The 25,526-nt window shown below is 31.3% G+C and overlaps 2 protein-coding genes across 2 annotated transcripts; both read right to left on the reverse strand.

Annotated features, from left to right (window-relative positions):
• Window positions 1–1,364: 1,364 nt before the first annotated feature.
• Window positions 1,365–10,801, reverse strand: LOC130813201 (uncharacterized). Its single transcript, XM_057678965.1, has 9 exons — window positions 10,414–10,801; window positions 7,806–8,012; window positions 7,626–7,728; window positions 7,337–7,416; window positions 6,267–6,344; window positions 5,691–5,782; window positions 4,782–4,893; window positions 4,388–4,513; window positions 1,365–4,000 (listed from the first exon to the last, which is right to left on the reverse strand). The coding sequence occupies exons 1-9, from the start codon at window positions 10,705–10,707 to the stop codon at window positions 3,884–3,886; spliced, it is 1,209 nt and encodes a 402-aa protein (XP_057534948.1). The 5' UTR covers window positions 10,708–10,801; the 3' UTR covers window positions 1,365–3,883.
• A 6,487-nt stretch (window positions 10,802–17,288) lies between these two features.
• Window positions 17,289–18,580, reverse strand: LOC130813905 (B-box zinc finger protein 32-like). Its single transcript, XM_057679812.1, has one exon. It carries the CDS (start codon window positions 18,309–18,311, stop codon window positions 17,526–17,528), a length of 786 nt encoding a protein of 261 aa, XP_057535795.1. The 5' UTR covers window positions 18,312–18,580; the 3' UTR covers window positions 17,289–17,525.
• Between the last annotated feature and the right edge of the window lie 6,946 nt (window positions 18,581–25,526).

The following is a 25,526-nucleotide window of genomic DNA, read 5'->3' on the forward strand; positions in this document are numbered from 1 at the left end:
AGCAAAACCTTTTTTCTTTATTTTCATTTTGAATTACTTACAACAACAATTTTAGCTTGTTTTTATATGAAAAATGAATATAAGCTCAATCAAATTTCTTAAAAGTCCGAAATTTATCAGAATACTTATCAATTTTAACAATTTATTACATGTTTAAAGAAAGTATTTCAATCATAGAAGATAATGTTAATACGTAAATGTATTAGTTGTATAGACTTGTTCTGTACATGTATCAACAATTCAACAAGCTTAACTAACAACATTAGCTTGTACTCATACGCACTATATAATTATTATTTTTTTCCCATTATCTAACGTTATATCTTCATAATTTTTATATATCTAAAAACATAAATTTAAAATTTACTAACGCTTATGACATTCATAAATATAGATAAATATTTTTAGCATTTGTTTTGCCATGTTGAACAAATTCATACCAAATTTATTACATTTTCTTATTATTAAAATTTGTTAGCCATTATTACATTTTCTTATTATTAAGACAGTGTCCTAATGATTGTATATAATTTAATGAACTAATTTAATATAGACTATTATAATTCAAAACCAAAGAACTATTAACATGATTTAAAATTCCTGAGTTTCTCTAATATAAATTTAATTTTAAAATACTACTTGAATAATTAGCATTTCAAAAATTGAGTCTTATAAAAATTCGACCTTTACTGTCGTAATAATTACTGAATTAACCCGCTGTGATTGCATTTCATTGCTACGAGAAGGATTCCATGAAGACTTTCTTGTATTAACTACCATTTGAGATTTGTTAGTAAACTTTTTTTGTATGCTCACCTATTTTTGTCCTCAACTTTGAAATATTGAAATAAGGCAAAATTAAATAAAAATTACAATTCAAATTAATAAATAGTTTTGAAACATTATTGTACACAATTGTCACATTTTTTATCAAAAACTATCAAGAGCAAACTTTTTTTTCTGAAAAACTATCTAAAAATGTGTTTTCATTGTTGAACTAAGGCTACTATAATAGAATAGAAGATATTCAAATTTATGTTAGTATATACGGATATGTACAAGTCACATGCTTTTAATTTGCATTAGAAAACACCATAAGAAACCGCATTTTTTGATTCAACCTATCTAATTCTTTTTTCTTTTTTTCAATTTTCAATAAAAAAAAAAACACCGTCAATAGGTAGTATTTGACAAAGAAAATAGATTTTTAGTAACTTTAAAAAAAAATATGCTCTAGTTATTAAAAAAATGAGTAAGTAATTTTTGACAAAATAAATTATAGACATTTTTTTTTTGACAAAAAGTCAACTTTTATAGGTAATTTAACAAGTTTATTCATATTAAAGTTTATACAAGTGAAATAAAATTCATTCCCACAATTGTATTGGAAAAGGCTAGATTTAAATTAGAGATAGTAAATTAGAAAATTACATTGCACTAAAAAGGGGACCATACAAGGATGAGTAGATTCTAGAACACACATTATGGTGATAGTTTCATTGTCTAAGTTATCATTATCACCATTTCTTCTTGTGTCGATTGGTTCACGCATATTGTCTTTTGTCACTCCCAACTACGCCATAAATAATGCATTATTTTTAACAAAGACAACTATACATCAATATTTGAGTACCTTTGAAAGTAACCTCCTTAAACCTTACCAATCCTTCCTTTGGTAAATTAATTGTGCAATCCCTTAACCAAACTTCAAATTAACTAAGACATGTTTCTATTTATCTTGCTTATCATGTGTATTAGGCTATTTGTTTTTATTTACAAGTCATTCTTGAGTTGAGGTCTTCGATAGTCGTTATCGACTTATATCCTTTGATGAGGGCTGGCCAACCGTCATCCAACCCTCCTCAAAATTCTATATAACTTTTATGATTGGGAAATACCCCTTTTGTTTTCATTTATATGAAAAAGATGCTTTTGTGGCTGTTAATTTATAGCAGATATACATGAGTTACTCTTGTGAGAGATCGTCTCTCGATAAGACGACCTCAAACAAGGAGCTATTATTTTTATTACATATATGAGATATGCTATTTAACCTATGTATAAGACTCATCTCTCGGTTTAACCTATGTATAAGACTCATCTTTTGAAAAAACCGTCTCATACAACAAGTTATGATTAAACATTGGCCACTAAAAGTGCACTCCATCATGGGTTTTGTTTAGGTATTTAAGTATGAAACTTATAATGGTCATAAGTTAGGAGCTACAAAGTCAAAGAACTGGACGTATAGTCCTTGTTACTAGTCCATGTCCATAAATAAATCATGTAAGTTTCATTTGTAAGCATTACTTTGGGTAGGCAAAAAAAATTATGAAATTGGAGTTAAATGATAATGGGAACCACCATTATCATCATATTTAATGTATCCTATTCATAAAAACTATGATTTAAGTCTGAAGACACAACAAATCATACCTATAAAAAAGAATGCGACCAAAGAGTCTCTCAACTCAAGAAAGACCTGCAAGCTTAAAGGGAACCATTCACTCAAAGTAGATGAAAATAGAACCTTCAAGCTTAATCATGTGAGGTGTGATGGGAATAGTGACCTAATATCTTCCTAGATTGGTTTAGAAGAATTAAAAGCATCTTTGAGTATAAAGGTTTTGTTGATGAAAGAAGTTGCAAGATGGTATCATCAAAGTTGACATCAATTGGTATGACAATCTAAAGGCTAAGTAAGGTAAGAGCAAGATTACTTCATGTGTACACATAGAAGAAAATGGAGAAAAGGTGGACTTGTAAATCGCATGAACAAGACCGATACGTTAAGCTCACGAGTCATCGACTCACCTTCAAAATGATCTATTTTTTGATTCTTATGTGCAAGATTTCGAAAAGCTAAGCTTGATTTGTGACTTGCAAGAAAAAAATGTTGTTAGAATTGCTAGATTTACAAAAGGTCTTTCAAAACTCATTGCACATAGAGTAAACCTTATGCCCCACGGTACACTACTTACCATGAAGTTGAACAATTGTAACCTCTTCAAAATCTCAATCTATTTCCAATATGGCAATATCCCAACACCCACCCATTTACAATATGGCACAAACATGCATGTCAAAATAGACGCTTTGGTTTCATTTGTTATTGCCTTATTGGTAATTATTGTCATGAAAAATGGTGTAAAGTTCTACCCATAAAAGCATGTTATAAGCTACTAGGTAGACCATAGCAATTTTTAAGACGAGCGATCCATGAAGGCAAGACCAACGTAATCACCATAACAACCAAGAGCTACTCTTATGAGGCACCGTCTCTTGTTGACATGATCTCATATAAGAAGTCCATATTATAATATGTATTAGATGGGCTATTTAATCCAAGTATAAAGTTAATCTCTCAGTGAAACCGTCTCATACAACAATTTTTGAACAATCAATAGAGGAAGAAAATTCTAATTGAATCCTTTGCCCGTTTCATTGAAGTTGATAGAGGACCCGTTTAGATTCCAGCCCATTTAAAGCCCTCATATTAAAGGATTGGATCAGAAACTTCAACAAGCCCCACAGGTCTACTTTACTATTCAAAAACCAGCTTCGATTGTGTCCAGCCTATGTAGGCATTAGGCAATATATTGGGAAGAAAAAAAAATCATGTTCAATTATTGTAAACAAAGTGGACATTATTTTGGAGAAAAAAAGCTTCGATTTCCCTCAATTCTACCCTATTTAATGGAACTACTTTGTATGAATGAGGTACAGCGAAAAAAGCGTAGCAGAACGCCTTATGTTATCTACGGGTGAAGGTTTTATGCCCGCATTTCTAGTTAAACGCAACAAGATCCTAACTCCTTCAATATACATGGTTATGGGGGTTTCGCTGCATATAATCTTTCAATCTCGCAGCAATCACGTACCTTCATATCTGAATATTTCGCACCTTGCCTTTGTTTATTAAATTCTGGAGAGCAGATTTAGCTTGCTCCAGAGTCTCGACAGAATGTCCTTCCTCAAACGATATCCTCTGTATGTTGAACTGCAACCGAGAAAGACAGTGTTAACATCAAACCATAGAGTAAAAACAAGGCCGCAAAGAATTGTATCGACCGCAATGCAAAGGTTTTCTAAATAAAGAAATCGATATTTCCGCGCTATAAAGGTGTAAAAAAATTGTGTTTTGTGTCGTATTAGGGGATATCTTATGGTTTCAACTGATATTTAAGCGTTATGATAACCGTACCACTCACGTTACCACATCACCGTTGCGTTATCGCGATCGTGACCGTTACCGTATTTTTACACTATGCATCAAACAGAATACAGTGGTCAGTACACGAACACGGGGAATTCAGCAAACAAAAACCCAAAAGAACGATAAGATTACAGATTGGCCTTGAACCAAGGTTTGAGTAAGATGATATACCTGTGCCCCATGACGAACTCGAACATCAGTTCCTCTGCTGTCCAAAGAAATGAGAGCGGCATCATCTACCTCAATTTCAGTCGACAAAATCTTTTTCAAAGGCTTCGAGAAGATGGCATTGAGTTCCTGTAGATCACATCATTAAATCGTTTATATGAGATGCAGCGTATCAACTTTTACATAACAATCTATGTTACTTGGACTCGGTTACTGATGTTAGATACTGGTACGTGTCCAAGTGTTAAATACGTTTAAATATTCAATTTTACGCCTAAAACAAAGCGTCTAAGTGCCATACCGATGTCCGAGGATTAAGGATCGGACACGGATACGTGAAGCAAAATGAAGAGTCCGAGTAACAAAGAAATGAAAAGCAAGACCCTTTGCATGATACCTTCAAATATTGTTCGCCTCCTTCAAGAGCAATCTTGTCTGGATTCAGATTTTCGTATTCTTTAACATCGACCCAAGCAACCGTACCGAAGCCACCAATGAAATAGATATCACTGGAACATTATTCGCACAGAAAGAATCAGCCATACAATACTTCTATGAGACATAAAAATAATGAGTCTAAAAGCAGTGTGCAGTACGCTACCAACAACAGCATATAAATGAGGTCTAATCTCGAACGCAAGAAAACAACAATCAAAATCACAACCGAAAAAGTATTAGTGACATAATATAAGAAAAAACTCTCGAGTTAGCCAGACACCTGCTCAACTACAAACACGTAAAAGAAGTCAATGAGAAGGAACACGTAAAAGAGGATGTGGGCGGGAAGCCGGGAAGGTGGGTTTCTTCAACGGAGCCATAAGCAATTTTATACAGGTCTCGAACGTCAGAAATCAATTATTGCTTGCTTAGCCGGTATTAATTCGCTTGTCTTAGATTATCCGTCAGCTAATGAATAGCAAATCTATTGATATTAGTGACCAGCAGCCCATCAACACAATACAACTCCAGCGTCGAATCGATTCATCATGGTCTTCCTCCAAACCAACCACAATGAAAAGTCAAATATTCAGACTAACAGCATAACTACTTGGTAAAGGTATTACAGACAATGATCAACTCGACAAAAGTGATGGAATATTCTACACTTTGAGCATTAATGAAAGCAACAATTGGATATGGTCCAGCGTCAACTCCAGTCCGGATATCTAAGCGACAAAATTGTCACAAGATTCTTGTAATCACATACAAAAGGGTTAAACGGAACCTATTTCCGTACAATTTTGCATTGCATGTGAGAAATTCATCTCAGAGACAGAAGGGAGGAAAAAAGAAAAGAGGGTATTACCTTATGTTTTGCATCCTGAAGTAATAGAAGTTTCCCCACTGTTGTGAAGGGCCTTGTTGATGTTTTTTAATGTATTGTTTATGCGCCCATTCCTAGACAGACGATGTGAACAGCCATTGATCATTATTTTCCCAAAACTCCAACAGTAATTTAAAAAAAAGAAATTAAGAACACAGGAAGATAAGAGAAAATTAACATCACGACAAAGGACAAATATCCACATCTTAGGGCTCGTTTGGTTTGGTTTTTATGTGGTTTTTTTATTTTCGAAGTCATATGATATATGCCCTATATCAAACAAAAAATTAGTCAAATTTATTAAGAACATGATGATTTTAAACACAAATAAGTACAAGCAAAAACCACCTTTTTTCGGTTCCTATTTTTAGTTTTAGCTTTCAAAACAAACTGAAAAATGAAAACAGAAAATGATAACAAATAGGCTCTTTATTAATAAAAATCTGTATTAATTAATCCTCGGAAAATTTGCATTTATAGCTCTCGGGCTAACGGTACAACAGAACTCATGCAGCAATTATTAGACATATTCAAGCAAGCTAAAAGCAAATCAAGGACCTGTTGATCTTCAGGAAGCGGGACGACATCACCAAAAAGTGTCACTCTTGCATTGGATAAGCCACTCCATCCCGGTATCTAAGAAGCCTAACCGTCAATAAAACAAATAAATAGAAAACTTACGGTAATAGACATACAAAAGGTGGTGGAAAGTTAGTTTTAAAAAGCACGAGGCGCACAAAAGCACAAAAGGTCCTTGGAACCAAGGCAAAAAGCGCAAGGAGAAGGCATAGACATGCACAGTTTTTATTAGTAAATTATATATATATATATATATATTTATATATATATATATATATAGAGAGAGAGAGAGAGATGTAATGGAAAATTTTCGATATGGAATCAGTTATCAAATTAAAGTTAAATAGAAGTATTTCCTATTCAATAAAACAAACTTAATTAATTACTATTTATGTAGGAAATATAATCAAGTAAATTTCTATTTTACATAAATTGAAAACAAAAAAGGGAAAAACAAGTTAATTTTCGTTGTAGTAAATCCATAGAAAAAGAAGGTAAAAACCTGAGTACCAAAACCACGAAGGAATAAAACCTGGGAAAAAAAAGGTAAAAGAGAAACACAGAAGATACAAAATTTAAAAGATAGTTTCAAAAAAAAAAAAACTTCTGTAATTTAAAAGATAATTTCTAAAAAACTCTATAAGACCTGGGGGAATGGAGCACCGAGCACCTAGCATATACTTCACGTGCCCACTCCAGTGATGAGAAACATGGAGAAGTGAGGCACATAGCACATAAATCAAAAACGGAAAAGGAAAAGACCGAGTGATAAAAGAGAAGATCAGGGAAAGAGTAGAAAAAGAAAGCGAAAGAAGATAGATGAAAGAGTATTTATCACGTTAAGTTAAGATCTCATCTCTTTCAAGACTGAAGTGCACCTTCTACGCCTAATCCAAAAGAGCTTAAAAGCACGTCTTTTTGCACCTTTTCATATTTTTTTCTGCCTGGAGCCCTGGACTAAACCAAGCAAATTTTTGTGCTTCAATGCGCATTATACCTAGGCGCACAAGGGGCATAATTTATAAAACTAAGAGTGAAAATGGATAAACCTGTACTACAAGTGTACATCGCGGATCAGCCGACAAATTTCTCGTGTGGATAGCCAATGGAGAAAAAGAGAAAATTGGATCTGCATTCACAAACAAGAGATCATGAATCATGTGACATTAGCGTAATAGATGAAGGAAAAACTTATTCTTATATTCCAGCACGAAGCATGATCACCAGGAAATTAGTGGCCAACACATCATTTTGAAATAGGATTAAGATCAACCATATAATGTCTGCCGAGCTAATAATTTAAATGAAACTCGAGAGTAAAGTACACATGTCACATACGTCCTATGGAATCGGGGGCAAAATCCACCAACGAACCAAATGGATATCCTTCCCTCCGGTGATGCATACGAGACATGACAGTACACAAATGAGCAAAGCGGGCCTAAATCAAGAAACACAAAATGTTATTAGTTTAAGGATACCTATTATGATTCTTGAAAATGATATAAACGAACTTACCTGTTCCATCAAATTGCGAACAGCCAATGCTGGTCTTGGTAAACCATGGGCCGAAGTTGCACTTTGAACTCCACCAGAGATTGGTGTTCTGAACAGCCCTGCCCTGGTGCCTCCTCCAATTCCACTTCCTGATGGGGCAGATGTTGATACATTCTTCAAAGAATCATCAAAACTCTTCTTAGGACTTGGCGTTGGATTGGTATTACCCTTCAGAATGTTAAACAAGCCATCACAACAAAGCCGAAGCAGCCATTTCTAATACTCGTCACAAACTAAAATGTAAAACAAATGTTCTACTTCTAATCAGCCATACTATTGGCCAGAAAAAAAAATAAATAAAAATAAAAATTAAGCACTTGGAAAAATGTTTCAGGAGAAAATTTAACTTCGGAACAGGATAACCTTGATAAACATAAAAGTCTGAAACTCAAAAACGTCCAACTTTTAGAGAACATAGTGTGCTCGTTAAAAAAGAAATCAGTCTCTGGCGTACAAAGTTGCTGTAAGCATCACCTTTAGTCATTGATGGTCAACAGCATTTCAAACAAAAAAATTTGGAACAAAAGAACACATAGTGCAAATATTATCCTTGTATATACATCTAAGGCTCTAACCCTTCAGTTACTTAGTTCCACCATCATCCAAGTTTGAAATGCAATAGACAGAGAGCAGTGCTTAAAAAAAACTGATCAAACTTTCCCCACTTCCTACATTAGGTTGCGCACTATTCACTATAGGTACATTCATAGTGTTAAAACAAGGCCGCATAAAAGTTTTCAAAACAAACGAACCGATATTTCTCGCGTTGTAATTGGTGAAGGCGTTGAAATAACCACGTTTTGGCCATATCTTGACCGATATTTAGTCGTTATGATAACCATGTCACTCTCGTTACCGCATCATTGTTCTGTAATCGTGATCGCGATCGTTACCGCATTTTTACACTATAGGTGCATTACTACATAGTTCATGTTAAACATAAAAAATAACCCAAATCAAATTTTGAGCTTTGATCAAACAAAGCCAAGGTCTAAATACTACTATGAACCAACTTGGGATGGTTCAAAGAAGACTCGTACAAGAAACAAGGCTGCAGAACAAAGCAAAGGAAAAGACTCAACAGAAGAAAATGAAGACACAGAACTCAAAACATCAGCACAACAGAGTCTGACAGAAATTGGCAACCAGCTGACCTTGCAGACCTTGCCCAGATCAACCAAGAAGGATTCAGAAGCCGTGGAAGGTGATATTGGAATCTTGACACATGGACCTTCGTACCGTGGCCCAAGAACATTACTATACATCGTAAACAACCCACAAGAATCAGTGGTGAAGGTCACCCAGTCAGCAGATAGTTCAAAACAGAACAGAACAGAACTGATGGCATCTACTGACCAGCAGACCCTGTGAGCCCTAGCCAGAGCGTATCTTCAGCCCTGCTGGATCACCAAGGGTAGAAGTGGAATCTCTACGCTACAATCTTTCCTCCAAGGCTCACAACCAACATTATCAATTTCTGCAAAGACACTAGAAAACAGGTGGAAGGTCGCCTGGTTAACGGATGACTGTCAAATAGTCAGACTGCATAGTTTAGCTTAGTTGTTCTTCTTTTAATGTGCACATGTTTTGCACATGTCCTTTAATGACCGTTATAGTTAGTTTCTGAGTCATTATTAATCTGCTTGTTTTTGTCCCATCCATAAAAGTCTATATATAGATGGCCTTAGCTTTGTAAACAGGCACTTTTTGAGTTTTGAGAAATAACAAATCATTGGATTTCAGTCCTTTGTTTTTCCTTGAGTGTGTATGTATTCAACGATCTTGAGTAGTGCAAGATCATCACCTTTTGCAACTGAGAGTAGTCCTTGGTTGTAATTAGGGAATTATTGGCCTTGGAGAACCAAAAACTCCTAGTCTTTCAATTCAAGAATCACCCTTGTAGTGTTGTTCTGTTTGTTGAGAAGACATTCACTGTGTTGATTGTGTTTGGGGTTTTTTGGCGGTCCAACTGTGGAGGATTGAAGGCTGGTTTATTTCTTCACATCGCACTGAATATTCCCACCCCAAATTCAGTCCATACTATCAAGGTTTATTCAGACTAATGCCATGCCTTCCTATTAATTCCAAATTTCTAACCAACCTCTTGCAATGCTGAAACACATCAAAGCTCCTACACAGCTGGTTTAAGAGTAATAGAAATCCTATTATAATAACATGATGAAAAGTCACAAACCACAACCTTACAAGTTACAAGTTACAAAACCCTTAATTTCAAATTTCACCATTATAAATTTCCCTTTTGTACAAAAACTGTACAATCAATCAAGAATCGAAATCATACATCATGAAATTATATTACTCCAAAAAGTTCACAACTTTGAACCTAAATAATGAACCCTCTTAGAAACCCTACATAAAAAGTTCTCTACTTTGTACCATACTCATCTGTTCCTTCAAAAGCCTACATAAATCTCACTTTGAACTAATACACACATTATAGCACAACAATCCAAGAGTGAAATTCATGTCAACCACATTCTAAACTTACCATGAAAAATGCTTATTAAAAGAAAAAATGAAGGCATAAAACCAGGAGATTATGAATTACCTGAGCAACATCAAGAATATCTTCAAAGACTAAACCATTCCCATCATCAGATTCTGAGTTCTTATCATTTTCACCTGAAACTTCTTTAGAAACAGCCACAATCATTGATGACCCAGAAATCCCAGCCCTTTCAGAATTTCTTACCCATGAAGAAAGATTCAAACTTTTATTGATTTTCAAAGACCCAGTTCGATTATTCCATGGTTTGATCATAAATTGAGGCAGGTGAGAATCTGGACATATGTTTGTTTCTGGAATTTTTGACGATAATACAGAGCTTGAAAGGGTTTCCATGGTAGAAACTCTATCCCTATCTAACAAACAAGATATCAAAAACTGGGAAAGGAAAAAAGTAAAAATAAATCCGCTTTTAAATAGAAATTTGAACAAATTTCATAAACTTCTTCTGCGCTAAATAATGCTTTTAAATATGAAGAACAAGGAGAAATGAAGACTATGAACAGAAAAAGAGAATCCCAACTTGGTGGAAACTGGAAAAAGAAGCTTAGGAAAATGGATCCGATCGATGAGCTTTTTATCACAAAACTTGGTAATTAACCCAAATTATTTTGGGCTTTCTATATGCAAGTGTGTTCTGAAACTAGCCCACTACCATTATACTTCTTTTCTTAGCAAGTGTTTGTAGTATGATTTTATTAGATTGTATGATATGATTTAAAAAGTTTAATTTTAGTATTTAAATTAATTTAATTATTTAATTTCTATGTTATGTAAATTTTAATAAAGTATAACTCATAGTATTTTTAACCTTATTTATATCATTTTATGTGAGAAAATTTTCTTGTTGATTAGTATTATAAAAATATTCAAATTATTTACTTTATAAGATAATAAATTTACGGTGTATAACAAATTTAAATTAACAATTTATCTAATATAGCTCAATCTAAACCATAATAATTCAATTTATTTTGTTTTAAAAATTGGTAAAAGCAATTCAATTAATTTTTAAAATAGCTAAAAATGACATAATGATTAATTTTTGAAATTGCTAAAAAGAGCTAAAATCAATCTAAACCATAGAATATATTCATCTGATATCTCGTTAGATTCGTCTTAATGTATACTTTTTCGTTATATATATATATATATATATATATATATATATATATATATATATATATATATATATATATATATATATAGTATCATTGCGTATTTAGAAATATTAAAGCTCAAAATTTACTTTCAAAACTGTAAAAAAAATAAATAAAAAGAAAAAAACAAAGGGAGTAAATGTCAAATATTTTGGGCAAGCTATGTTGTACAATTGTACTCTTCGTTCTTTTTTTTTTGTCCGCTTCAAATTTTTCCACTTTAGAAGAGAAAAATTTAATTTGATTTAAAAGTATATATATTAAAGACAAAATATATTCATGTGGGGTCTTATTAGATTCGTCTTGATGCAAAGAATTTTAATATAGAATTTTTTAAATTTTTTATAATACATACTTAAAAATATTGAAGATTAAAATTTGCTTTGAATGCGTGTAAAAAGTAAATTGAAAAAAAAAAGGTTGATGTAGTAAAAGTAATAGTTAAAGGAATTTAAGGCGTATATGATATAAGATTAAAGAAAGCTAATTTTCATAGGCATTTTTCTAATTCAAGGACTGATGAAGATGATTATTATTGGAGGAAAAAGCTATGGTATATTTGACTAATTGTTAGACCCTACAAAGCTACATTTCTCATCTATATCTAATACTTCTACATAGACTTCCTCAAGTCTTAAAAGTTGCCTTTGAAAAATATATAATTCAAATTTATAAATATAAATTTTAATTTTATATTCTATATTTGAGAGTGCTTAAGAATAAAAATTGTTAATAGAGGAGGGAGAAAAATGAAGTTTATGAAGTTTATCTAGTTTGGGAAAAGGGGATAAGTAACTACTTAGTTGTTAAATTGGAGAATGATTAAATTTAAATAGTCGTTCTAAAATTTTGAATTCACAACTGATCATTTTAACTTGTAAGTGATGAATAAATTGTAAATTATACAAAATAAAAGAGTTCGCATATTTATATTAATTTTTTCAGATGACATTATTTAGAGTATTTATTATCAGATTTGCGATGATGATGATTACATTGATTTCATTTTATTAGTTACCATTACTTTTTTTATGATTTTTAAGTATAATTTGAATATATATATATATATATATATATATATATATATATATATATATATATATATTTATGTATATATTTATATATACATATATATATATATATATATATATTTAATAAAAAATTTTAAGAATTATACATCAAGAAAAATCTAATCAAACCTCAAATAGATTTATTTTAACTTTTATGTATCTATAACAAATGAGTGAATGACGTCGAATTTGTCTCCTTCCTCATATTAAACACGAAGTTATTGCAATAGTAACTGACTTTTATACATACAAGATCGTTTTTGATCATAGACAAGATAGACATTAATTAAAAAATATACAACGCGTTTACATTTATAATAATAAGTATAATATATAGAATTCGTCTCTTTTATTTTTTTTCAAATACTCATTTTAATTAGAATAGCTGGTATGATATTTTGAGTTTGAAAGGAATGATATACCCATTGAAAAATATATATGAACAAAGAATAGGACATAGGATCACTATGAAACGTATAATAAGTTGAGTGATGTGAGCAGTAGACCAACGACCTTATAATAAATTGTATCCATTGGTGGATCAGTAAATGACACGACATATACCAAAAAATTAATTAAAATCATTGATATATTTTTTTAAATGATATATTTTTTTAAATGAGCAGACTGCAAAATGAATAGAGTTGGATAAGAATTGAATATATGCATCACTGAAAATATGATACTTGTTTTAGTATACTTATAATATTTGACTTTTTAGTAATTTTAATCTTACTGCTATTGTACTATTTTCATTTTAATTTACTTACAATATTTGTTTTTTCACGCAATCTAATGTACTAATTCAATTAATAATATATTTAATTATATATAATAAAAATTATAAAAGTTTAATATAATAATCTTTGCAATGAGACGAATCAAACAAGATCTCAATTAACTATGTTTTAACCTATAAATTAAAAACTAATCACAAATTAAAAGTGATGAATAAATAATGTTATATTTCTAATTTTGCAACTAATTTAGAAGGAAGAAAGTACTACTTTTCTTATATTTTTTTGTTGATGCAATATTTCAACTTGTTTTTCATACTAAGTGAAGAAAGAGTAATGACGGATAAAAGCTTTTTTTTCATAACAAGTGTAATTAAATTGGAAATAGCAAAAATTTAGGGTCGAGATCATCAGCCTAATGTCTTGTATAAAGTTACGGTTCAGTGGAGAGAGATTGCGAATATATCATATTCGTATTTTCTTGCGGGAGAGGAAAGGAAAAATACACGCAATCAAAAAGAATCCCAGATTGTGAGAGCCTTGCAAAAAGAACGATGAATAACACCAAGATAACGTCAGATAATTAACCTGCACAATTCTTATTAATCTACACATTCCTCCCAAAATATTAAAACTCTTGTATCTTTTTTATTCTTCTCATTTGGAATATAAGAAAAAAATTCAAAAGAGTAATAATTAAAAGCAATAAAAAAAAGACATTCACAATATCCCGTATAGGGATGGGTCCAGGTGAGGGGTTTTCTTTTCCTGAAAGAAGCGGACAAATCATACTATGGTCGTATCCCTCAAGGAGGAAGTAAAGAGAGATGCACGCAGTAGAGAAACCTCCCAACTGATACCTGCGTCTGGTAGGAGTCTTAAAACTTTATGCTCTACATGCAGATACTCTATCCATAGAGCCACAAATACTTTTGGTTGAAATAAATAATAATTGTTATAGCACGAAATCATAAAAGGAGTAAAGAAATTTAGTAAAAAGAGGAGATAACTATAATAAAGAGAAAGATACCATTAATATGAAAGAATTAACTAAATTTTGTGTTTAAAAATATGTGATACTATTTTGGTAAAATGTGTAAAGCAAATAAATTTTTTTGTCCAAAAGATATCTCTAACATAAAAAAAAATACATGATAAAAAATTGTGAAATTTTCATTTAAAAAAAAAAGAGAAGAAAAAATATAAATATTTGTAAACCTTCCTTGAATTACCTTCTCACAATTAAAAAATAGATGAGATTCTTTAGGTTTCATCAAATATCTCATCCAACTTGTGGATTGAAACAATTTATTTAAAGTGGGGTTTGAAAACTAAAAGTTTAGTAATCTTGACTTAATTAGGGGTATGAAGTATGAACCATTCTTAACCATACATTGATCAAAAATAATAAATTTTAAATTAATTAGGACCCTTCATTTCTTCCATATCCATTAATATAATCCATCTCTCCAACAAAGTAATTGGTCATTAATGAAGTGGTTACTACTAAATTAATTATCAATTGATTGAAATTTTTATGTCCCCTTTTAATTATATTTTAATTTTGAAAACTTTATGAATAAATTATGTCCTTTCCTTTTGTTCTTTAGGGTGCAACATTCATGATTTCATGTGGCTCATAATAATGATCTTCAATCTTGGGAATCTAATGCTTTACATCACCTTTGGAAGCGCCTATTGTAATACAAGTACTCCTCAGGTATTTAATAAAAAAATATAGAAAAATGAGACAAAAATAAAACTATAAAATACTGACTCAGATAAAAATGTAAATTAATATATAAATAATAATTAAATAAAGAATAATATAAATCATGATTAAAATGAGACATATTTGATGAAACATATTAATCTTATTTATAAGTTTATTCTTTCTTTCTTTGAGTGCGTCTACGTATTTACTTCATATATTTATATTTATTTTACTGTTTTTTTCTTTAACTACAAATTAATTTAACAATTTATAAAGATTAATGCTATTTCAAAGAGACTATACAGCACTTCTCCCAAAAATGTAAAAATTTTATTCGACTTTCTTTTAGAAAACCTTTTAAGTATACACCAATTAAAATGTAAACATATTAATTGTGTATTTTAATAAATATTTAATGCATATAAGTATCTCATGAATTCATTTATTTATTATTTTAGACTTTGTTAAAAATTATTCTTTTAGGGGTTTTCGGCTTATAGCGTTATAAAATAGTATGAGAAAAGGGAAGAGACTAATATAAATTAAACTCAAATTACTTTTGAAAAAAATACTACATACTCTAAATAAGATAAAATTTGATTCTCATTAATATTTTCTATAATACAAAAAATTACATATGAATGTACTTTAATATATTTCATGCAACAAATATTAAACTCTAATTTCAATTATATTAATGAGTTGTGAGGATCAAGTTAGTATTATGTTACTTATGTCAATTACATCAACAACCCCACTTTAGGAAAAAGAAAGAGACATTTTGGATTATTTCATGTATTTATTTAATTTCTACCTTGTAAAGTCAATTGGCATACTTTTATTTACGAAATAGAATTTTTAAAATTGACTATGAATTGTAAATGAAGTTTTCTTTAGAATTCTTTAATTATGTTTCGACTCTTCAATCACATAAATATTACATTCTCACCTTTTATTTGTGTTTTAAGATTTGTGTCAAAAAACTATAAATTCACAGTTTAAAATATATTATATACTCTCTTCATTCTTTAATGTTCTTCTCATTTGGAATATTTCACTCTAAAGAGAGAAAAATTTGATTAATGTTTTTGACACATATTTAAAAGATAAAATATATCCATGTGAGATCTCGTTAGAATCGTTTTAATGTATACTTTTTTGTTATGTATTTTTTATAATTTTTTTTATTATGTGTATTTAGAGATATTGAAGTTTAAAATTTGCTTTATAAACTTTGCAAAAAGTAAACGGAAAAAATAAAAGGAGATGGAGAGAGTATTATATTATATATATCAAATTTATCTTTTATTTTATTATTTAATTTTTAAAATATATTATTATTCTTTTGGGCATTTTTAGCTTTGATCTTTTAACCAATATCATAACAATGATGCATGTTTTTGGTACTAGTCCTAGTTGTATCAAAGATGATCAGTACTTCAATAGGAGTACACATCATTTAGAAAGATTTCTCAAATGAATTCAGAATCAATATATTTTCAAAAATCTATTAAAGTTTAAAAAAGCTAATGCTTCAATTATTTAATCGAAATCTTCTACTTCACATAAATTTTAAGTTTCCAAATACAACGTAATTGAAATTTAGTCCCCAACATATTTTTTTGAGACAAATAATCACAGCATTTTAATTGTTACGATGAAAATTCCTTTCAAAACTTATGTAAAGAAAAGGTGAACAAAGTTGTAGTTATGTGCACCAGTTTCAAATGATACAAACACAATCTTTAAAAATCGTTTAAATTGAAAGTAAATATTTAAGAGAAAAAAAAAATCAAATTAATATTAATGAAATAATTGTGGCAGATGTAGAATAAAAAAAAATAAAAGAGTTTCTCTCATTTAAGGTAAAGAATTCTCTCACCCTTTTATTATACCGCAAAATAAAGAAAACTAAATGCTATTTTCTTCATTTTTCATCACCTTATAATCAATTTTTCCGTCTCTCTAACAATTAAATTTTTTTAATCATCTATCTAACTAACTTTGTTTATCTAATTTAACTTTTATTCATTAAGTATTATCCTCAATCCAAGCGATTCCTTAGGCTAATATAGTACTCTATCATTTTAAATATTTCATATATGTTTAGCTAATTTTAAATATAATTTTAATACTTCTAAAACTTGAAAAAAAAAAGTCTACAATAATATTGAGTAGCCAAATCACCAAATGGCCAATATTCACAAATTTGAGAAAGTGCTGTCAGCTGTGTAAGTCATGTAATATAATCTCGAAAATACCTTAATTCTCTATTTAGTTCAATTAGTACATTTCCAAATAAAAAAATAAAGGAAAGCATTTTTAGCCTCTAAATCTAACGTGCCACAATTTTTATGAACCACATAGTTACAAATTCCTGTCCTAGTCATCATTTCATAGTTCATACTAGTGGAATTGCACTATATAGGAGTATTTCTTTTCGTTAGATTTTTCTTTTTTTTTACATTTGAACTTACGATTCGGCAATTTCAGCACTCAGTGACTCAGCCCATCCTTCCTCGTGATCTTCACGTGAACACCTACGTTTAATCACACGCGATAGTTTAGCCTCCGTGGCTAAAATGAGCTTAGCTGGCACTCCAGATATCTTCTCTACCTTCTTCAGATCTTCACATGTAGACAAACTATGGGCCCCACAATTTTGACAACAAATCCAAAAAGATGCTGCTAACAATACACGAAAGGGTAAAATCGTAATTTTTCGTAAACAACCACTCATTATTTCAACCGCTATGCTCACTACTTTTCCGATCTCTCTCTCTTCCCTGAAACCGATTCTCCTGCACCAGTTTACAAGAATACCCTCAACTTTCAAATCTACCACCACAGTTCCTTTCTCTCTCTTCCGTACAGTCTCTCCGGCAACTTTCCTCTTCTGTGAGGACGTCGATTCGATCTCCTCAACAGCCGCTTCACCGGTGCTTGAAACGCAAGAAGAACAAGACGACGATCTGTCATCATCATAATCATCATCAACATCAATAACATCACCACCGTTATCAGGACAGCAGTTACGGCAGAAGAAAGACGTCGATGGAGAGATTACAGCGCCGGAGACATGATTAACATCGATTTTATGACAAGTAGGACAAATAATCGAGCGAAGATGACGAGCAACGAGGAAATTAGCACAGTGAACTTTGGAATCACAACTATAACAAAGAAAAGCATTATCAGAATGACAATAAAGAGAAGCTTGTAGGTTACAAAGCTCACAATTTCTGCAGATTTCCTCCATTAAATTCGAATTCCGAAAGCAAAATGAAATTAAAGTTTGAAAAATATTGTTAGAGAAGGGAGAGATGTGGAGAAGAATATATGCAAGAGGGGATCGGAATGGAGCAATATAGGGGGAGGTTTTGATATGGAGAGAGAGAAAGAAAGAATCTTTAAAAAAAAGGACACGAGGCTGAGGGTTTTAAGGAATGAGTGGTGGAAAATTAAATGGAGAAGGGAAAAATAAATAAATAAAAAAAAAAAAAAAGGAGAAAGAATCGAAGTAAATTTTGAATGAAGGAATGATAAAAGGAAAGGAAGAGAGGTGTGAAGTAGTAGTAGTCTTTCTTTGTATCCACAAGAATAATTTTATGTTTTTTTGTTTTTCTTTTTGTTTATTTTTGGAAATTATGGCCACAGATATTTGGTTTCCCTTAAAATACTCAATTCAGTTGTGGGAATTTCATCAAAAGAAGGAAATGTTTTGTTCGTTGGCTCTATCTATTACCGTTCTACGTCCAGGCTAGTGCCTGCCACTTGCCATGTAACGTAGATTTCTAACCAGTAACTCTTAAAATAATATATTTTGATTATTAGAATATTTTGTGAAAACGTTTGCCAAAATCGATACGATGCTAAGAACAATACAAACAACAATGAACAAAACAACGTTTGACAATGTAAGCTAATTAAAAGGACACAAGGATTTAAGGAGGTTCACCCAATGATGGCTACGTCCTCCGTGGTGTGTAGTTTCTGTTTATATTATATCAAGAATGAGTATAAACAACACTTCTCAAAGAAGAATTACAATTGAGTAAGTGATAAAACAAAAGGCTATGTGTTTGGCTTAGGGGTTGTGTTTGATGTGTGAGTATGAGAGCCCTATATATAGTACTAGATACTAGAATATCAATAGCTCACTTGAATACATAGCTAATATTGAGTAATGAATAAAATGAAATAACTCTAAAAACTTGAAAGGTCGAAAATCAGCATCCCATGCATATCAGAAGATCCGCTCGACCAAAATAGGGAGCTCGCTCAGTCGAGCGGCTCGGTCGAGCGAGAATCAGCAGCATTCTGTCTGACCGCTCGACCTACCAAAATGACTCGCTCGGTCGAGCGACCTTTCTGATCCTTCTGTCAGAATTCTGATCGAGCTACCATAAATCAAGTCCCTTCTTCTTCTTCATTAATCTTCATTAACACCCATAATTCATCATGAATACTCACCACATAATTACATCCATTTACATTCCACAAACCAAGAGTCACACACATGATTACACACATTAACTTGTGCACTCAAGTCACACATACCATTCATAACATTTTGTATAATTAATAATTTTTATTATTTTGTATAATTAATATGATTGTGTAGAATATTAGGTAAATATTTAGTTTCTTAAAGTATAGCTTGTATTATTGTATATATGATCATTACTCCTAATGAGAAAGGCAACCAAATCATTCTTTTAAGGTATTATTTGCCTAGGTTTCTTGCTTCCCACTTCTCTCGCCTCCACCACTCTTGCCGCCACCTCTCCTTGTTGCTCTCTCCATGGCCTCTCCCACAAAAATTCATCCTGCCACTTTGGTTACTAACATTAAAACAAACCTGTCTATCCAACTTGATGAAGATGGCTCCAATTTTCATACTTGGATCACTTTATTCAAGCTTCATTGTAGAGCTCACCTTGTGGATTCTCATATTCTTCCCGATGACTCCTCTAAAGCTTTAGTTTCTAAAGATTTCGAATGGCAACGTCTTGATGACATTGTTCGCACATGGATTTATGGCTCTATTAGTCTCTTTCAATCCATAGTTCGTCCCGATGATTGTGCCTTTCATGCTTGGAATCGTCTTGAGAACAATTTTCAAAATAATAAGACCTCTCGAATTCTTCATCTTGAGTTTCAATTTAATGACATTTCTCTCTCAAATTTTCCCAATGTGAAATCTTATTGCAATGAGCTTGAAACTATTGCTACTTCTCTTACTAATCTTGGCACTTCCATCACCGATAATCGATTGGCTCTCCAAGTTCTTCATGGCTTGACTTCGGAATACAAAATTTTGCGGTCTTTGGTTCAACATATGAATCCCATTCCCTCTTTTAATACTCTTCGTTCTATGTTAGAATTGGAAGAGCGCTCCAACCATAAACACAATTCTCCCGCTCAAGATTCGGCCCTTATTACCACAAACATAAGAATGCTTTCGTTCATGGTCACTTGACTGAGACTGTGTACATGCATCAGCCTCTGGGTTTTCGTGATCCTACTCGTTCTGATCATGTTTGTCTTCTTCGTAAATCTCTTTATGGTCTCAAATAGGCTCCTCGTGCTTGGTACCACCGGTTTGCCACCTTTACGACTACTATTGGTTTTTCTAACAACATCTCTGATAATTCTCTTTTTGTTTACTGTCATGGTTCTGATATTGCTTATCTGCTGTTATATGTGGATGATATTATTCTTACGGCTTCTTCTGATTTACTCCGTGAGTCTCTAATGTCCAAACTTAGCTCTGAGTTTGCTATGAAGGATTTAGGTCCTCTTAATTATTTTTTGGTTATTGCTGTTAATCGTACATCTACGGGCCTCTTTCTTTCTCAACAGCGTTATGCTTATGAAATTCTTGAAAAGGCTGGCATGTCTCAATGTAAACCTGTTGCTACTCCTGTTGCTACCTCCGGCAAACTTTACGCTAATGCTGGTTCTTCTTGTGATGATCCTACATTGTATCGTAGTCTGGCTGGTGCTTTGCAATATCTTACTTTCACCCGCCCAGATATTTTATATGCTGTTCAGCAGGTTTGCCTTTATATGCATGATCCTCGAATTGAACATATGGCTGCTATTCACCGCATTCTTCGCTATGTCAAAGGTACTATTCACTATGGTCTGCAGTTGTATCGTTCTAATCTTTCGACTCTTTTGTCCTATACCGATGCTGATTGGGGTGGCTGTCCTAACACTCGCCGCTCTACTTCTGGTTACTGTGTTATTCTATGTGATAATTTAATTTCTTGGTCCGCTAAACGACAGCCTACTGTTTTCAAATCTAGTGGTGAGGCTAAATATCGTGGTGTTGCTAATGCTGTTTCTGAAACTTGTTGGATTCGCAATTTATTTCTTGAGCTTCACTGTCCTATTACTACAGCTACTCTTGTCTATTGTGACAATGTTAGTGCCGTCTATTTGGCTGGTAGTCCAACGCATCACCAGCGCACTAAACATATTGAGATCGACATTCACTTTGTTCGTGAAAAAGTTAAACATGGTGATGTTCGGGTGCTTCATGTTCCAACTCCTTATCAAATTGCTGACATTTTCACCAAAGGTCTTGCTCAAGTATTATTTGATGATTTTCGTTCAAGTCTCAGCGTCTGTCAACCTGCCGATTCGACTGGGGGGGTGTTAGAATAATATCTTTTGATTACTAGAATATTTTGTATAATCAATATGATTGTGTAGAATATTAGGTAAATATTTAGTTTCCTAAAGTATAGCTTGTATTATTGTATATATGATCATTACTCCTAATGAGAAAGGCAACCAAATCATTCTTTCAGTAACTACTCCCTAAATCAAGGAATCAAGGATGTTCATGGAATTAAATTTTTTTCTTTTAAATGTCTTATTTGTTTTTTACAAGTAAATTAATATACTAATTTAATTTTTAATATTTTTTAATTATACATAATTAAAAATTGTAAAAAAATAAATATTAATACAATTTATGTTGAAATGAATCAAAAAAGATTTCATTTGGCTATGTTTTAATTTATAAATTAAGAGTAATTGATAAAATAATACTCAAAAAGCAAATGGACGTTTAAAAAGAAACGAATGGAGTAGAAACTTTTAGACAGTGAATATATATTATTTTATTGAATCATAAATTTGATGGCAAAAAGTTGAGACATAAACATTTGAGAAAAATATTAAAATAGAATTAGTGAAAAAAAATATGAGGACCACAACTAATAAAAAAGTATTTTTATAAAGTTAAGCGGAAAACATGTGAGGACCATAAGAAATACTTCAATGTTAAATGAAATTTGTGGAAAATATGTAGGGATTATAAATATTATTAAAATACTCCGTTTAAAATGAGGATAAACAATGCTATTTTTGTCCAAATTTGTGATATAAATAGAAACTTTTTTTAGGGGAACAACAAATAAAACATCAAAAATGGAAAATGGGAAATTCTATAAGGATTGAAGGGATTGTATTACTGATAATGTGTACGAAATATAAATAAGATTTTGTTTGAATCGTCTAATATCATATTTTCATGATATTAACTTTTATAATTTAATTTTAGTCATACATAATTCATTATATAAATGATAAAAAAACCGCATTGAATTACGTAAAAAGTTAGACGTAACAAGTATAATAGAACGGAGAAAGTGAGTTTACAACTATTAAAAAAAGAATTGCTAGCTAACAAAATATAATTGTTATTCTTAAACCCTTAATGTAATCAACTTTTTTTTACTATGATTAAACTGAAACGAAAAGGCCTAACTCATTACGAGAGTAATTCAATTTGTGAATATGTGGTGGATTTTTCGCAAAGTCAAGAAATATAGAAATTTATGTTTTAAAAAAAAGGACATAAATTTAAGAATACTAGTAAGAAAGTGCATAAGAAAATAATCATCCAAGTGTGTGATGATAGTGCATGCATAAAGATGTATAGCTAAAATTTGACTCCCCTTAGGGGGGAAGAAATTCAACCACCCAAAGATATTGAATTTGGTAGTGTAGAATTTGTGATGGAATATGACCATATAAAATGTATAATTGAATTAATGATCACCATAGCTACAAGTTCACTATTAAAGTAAGAAGGCCTAGCCATAGAAAAAACCTCAAAAATATGTACTCCTAGCTAGTCTCCTAACATGTGATGTTCAATAATGACTTAATGTATCATCCCTAAGACTAAAACGTAGCCGTACATGGGCATGTCATGGTCATTGAATTGCCAACGCGTCAACTATTTTGGACACACACAAACAAGCCAAGAGTTTTGTAAGTTTCACTCTTACTTCTCCTATCTGAGTGATACGTAACATTATCGTTAAAATTTTATATTTATTATGTATTTAAATTTTATGATTAGATATGTCAAGCATGTGAAATTTTACGGATTTTATATTGCATTCATTTCGATTGGGAGAATATGACTATATGAGTATAAATTTAACGATAATAGTCTGAAGGGTGAATATAAATGTTAAAAGTTTATCCCTGTGTGCTTAAATAATGGATGAATGATGAGTGTGAGGACTTATCCGCCACATATTCACCCACTACGTACATAGTAATTGTTATATTATATTTTATAGAATATTGTCTCATGATGATCTTAGATATGTACTCACAAGGGTATATTTGGGCGCTAAATTTTATTAATTAATATTATCGCTGGTGCTGGATAAATGATGAGTATGTGAATTCTAAAGGGATATCAACGACAATATGCCTATTTTCCATCTTTCTATACTTAGAACATCAACACTCAGGTGTTTTGTATATCCCATGAGCAAATTTCTAAAAAAAAATCTATTGATCTTGAATTCTTGATTGCAAATATGATGGGCAAAACTTGATCATGAGATGGGTGAATGAAAAAAAACCATCCAAGGGGTGAAAATTAGCCTCAAATTACCAAGTGAAGCTTGACCTTTAAAAGCTTGTCACATGACACATTGTCTTTTTATTTAATTTCAAATGATAATCCCGAATTATTATTAAAATGTCAATATATTCAAATAAATTTACCAAAATTCATAATTAATTATTTTCTTTAGAATGACATCCATTTTAATATATTCCATCATAAAAAAATAGTGAAATTTGCAGAGATAAGTCAAATATTGATGGATATTTTGATTATAGGTGGTATAGAGATGATTTTTTTTAACCATAAGATGATAAAAAAAAATCGAGATGTGAATTTTAATGTATATTTCATCCACATTTAGTGACATTCTTATGTTCATTTATTATCCGTTAATTTTATACCCATACAGAAGTATCTCCTAGTTAACATAAATGTAATGCAAAAAACTTGCGTAGTAGAAAAAAAAAAGAAGTCAAACTAGAGACATACTTCCATTGAAAATAACACACACAACACAACTGATAAAGCTATAATTATTCTTATGAAAACTATAGTTATTCTTATGAAAACTGTGTTTTAGTAGGAGAACTTCAATACAAAGAATTTATATAATTTGTCTTTTAAAATTGTATTAGTTAGACTATTCAATTTATAAATAAAGGAAAATTTGAATAAAATAAGCATGTATTCTAAAAATATTCTCAAACTAAGCATGGAAAAATGTATTTCCCAAAATAAACACCTTTAGGCATTCTTAAGGTATGAAGTTTGTTCGCTCTTAGTAACAACGGACAATTACTAAAACTGAGTCAAAAAAGTCGGTTAAGCAAACGCCCACTCTTACTAACATGAGCGATTATGTTGACTTTTGCATGTGTAATGGTCCGCTGTTACTAACAGTGGGCGATACCTAATCTAAATTTAGAGATTTACGTGTTTATATTGGAATGAAGTTTCTCCCTACCTATTTTGCAAATTTTCTTTTTTGTATTTTTACTTATTGTGTTCAAAATTTTGTAAGTAAAGCACATCTTATAAGAGGACTATCTCATAAAATAATTATGATTAATAGGTTCCTTGCATTTTTGTAGTACATTGCTTTTACTTGCTCTCCATACTCAACAAGATAGTGACTGACTCAAAACATAATTAGTAATCACACTTAATTGGGTCATTATTGGGCCCCCACAACTAAACCTAACAAATCACATCATGACGTGGCAATATGATAGCGGACCGTTATGGACATCCAATCACATTTCACTTGAAAAAGCTACCCAGGGAATAACCACACATTACTGAAAGATTTCTAATTTGAGAAAAGACCGGATTAGTTAGACTTAGAGGATGGAATATTATTTTATGTCTTTAAATATCAACCACCATTTCTATGACACGTGCTGAGCTTGTTCTATGCCTCAGCCTCACCTTGGTACTAGAAAAATAACCATTTTTGTAAAAATAAAATTGTAACACCCAACTCGGACCGTCGGTGATTATTTGTGGAAACTGTGAACTGATTTCATAGACCAATATAAATTTTTTCAGCGCACTTTGGTCTCACTCATGCGCACATGAGAAAAC

This window comes from Amaranthus tricolor, chromosome 5, assembly GCF_026212465.1.
Source record: "Amaranthus tricolor cultivar Red isolate AtriRed21 chromosome 5, ASM2621246v1, whole genome shotgun sequence".
NCBI lineage: Eukaryota > Viridiplantae > Streptophyta > Magnoliopsida > Caryophyllales > Amaranthaceae > Amaranthus > Amaranthus tricolor.

Coding starts and splice junctions, on each gene's coding strand:
- LOC130813201 (XM_057678965.1), bottom strand. CDS start 10,707: ATGGAAACCCTTTCAAGCTCTGTATTATCGTCAAAAATTCCAGAAACA. Junction 6,345..7,336: donor GATGTACACTTGTAGTACAG/GTTTATCCATTT, acceptor TAGGCTTCTTAG/ATACCGGGATGGAGTGGCTT. Junction 4,001..4,387: donor GAGTTCGTCATGGGGCACAG/GTATATCATCTT, acceptor TCTCGGTTGCAG/TTCAACATACAGAGGATATC.
- LOC130813905 (XM_057679812.1), bottom strand. CDS start 18,311: ATGGAGGAAATCTGCAGAAATTGTGAGCTTTGTAACCTACAAGCTTCT.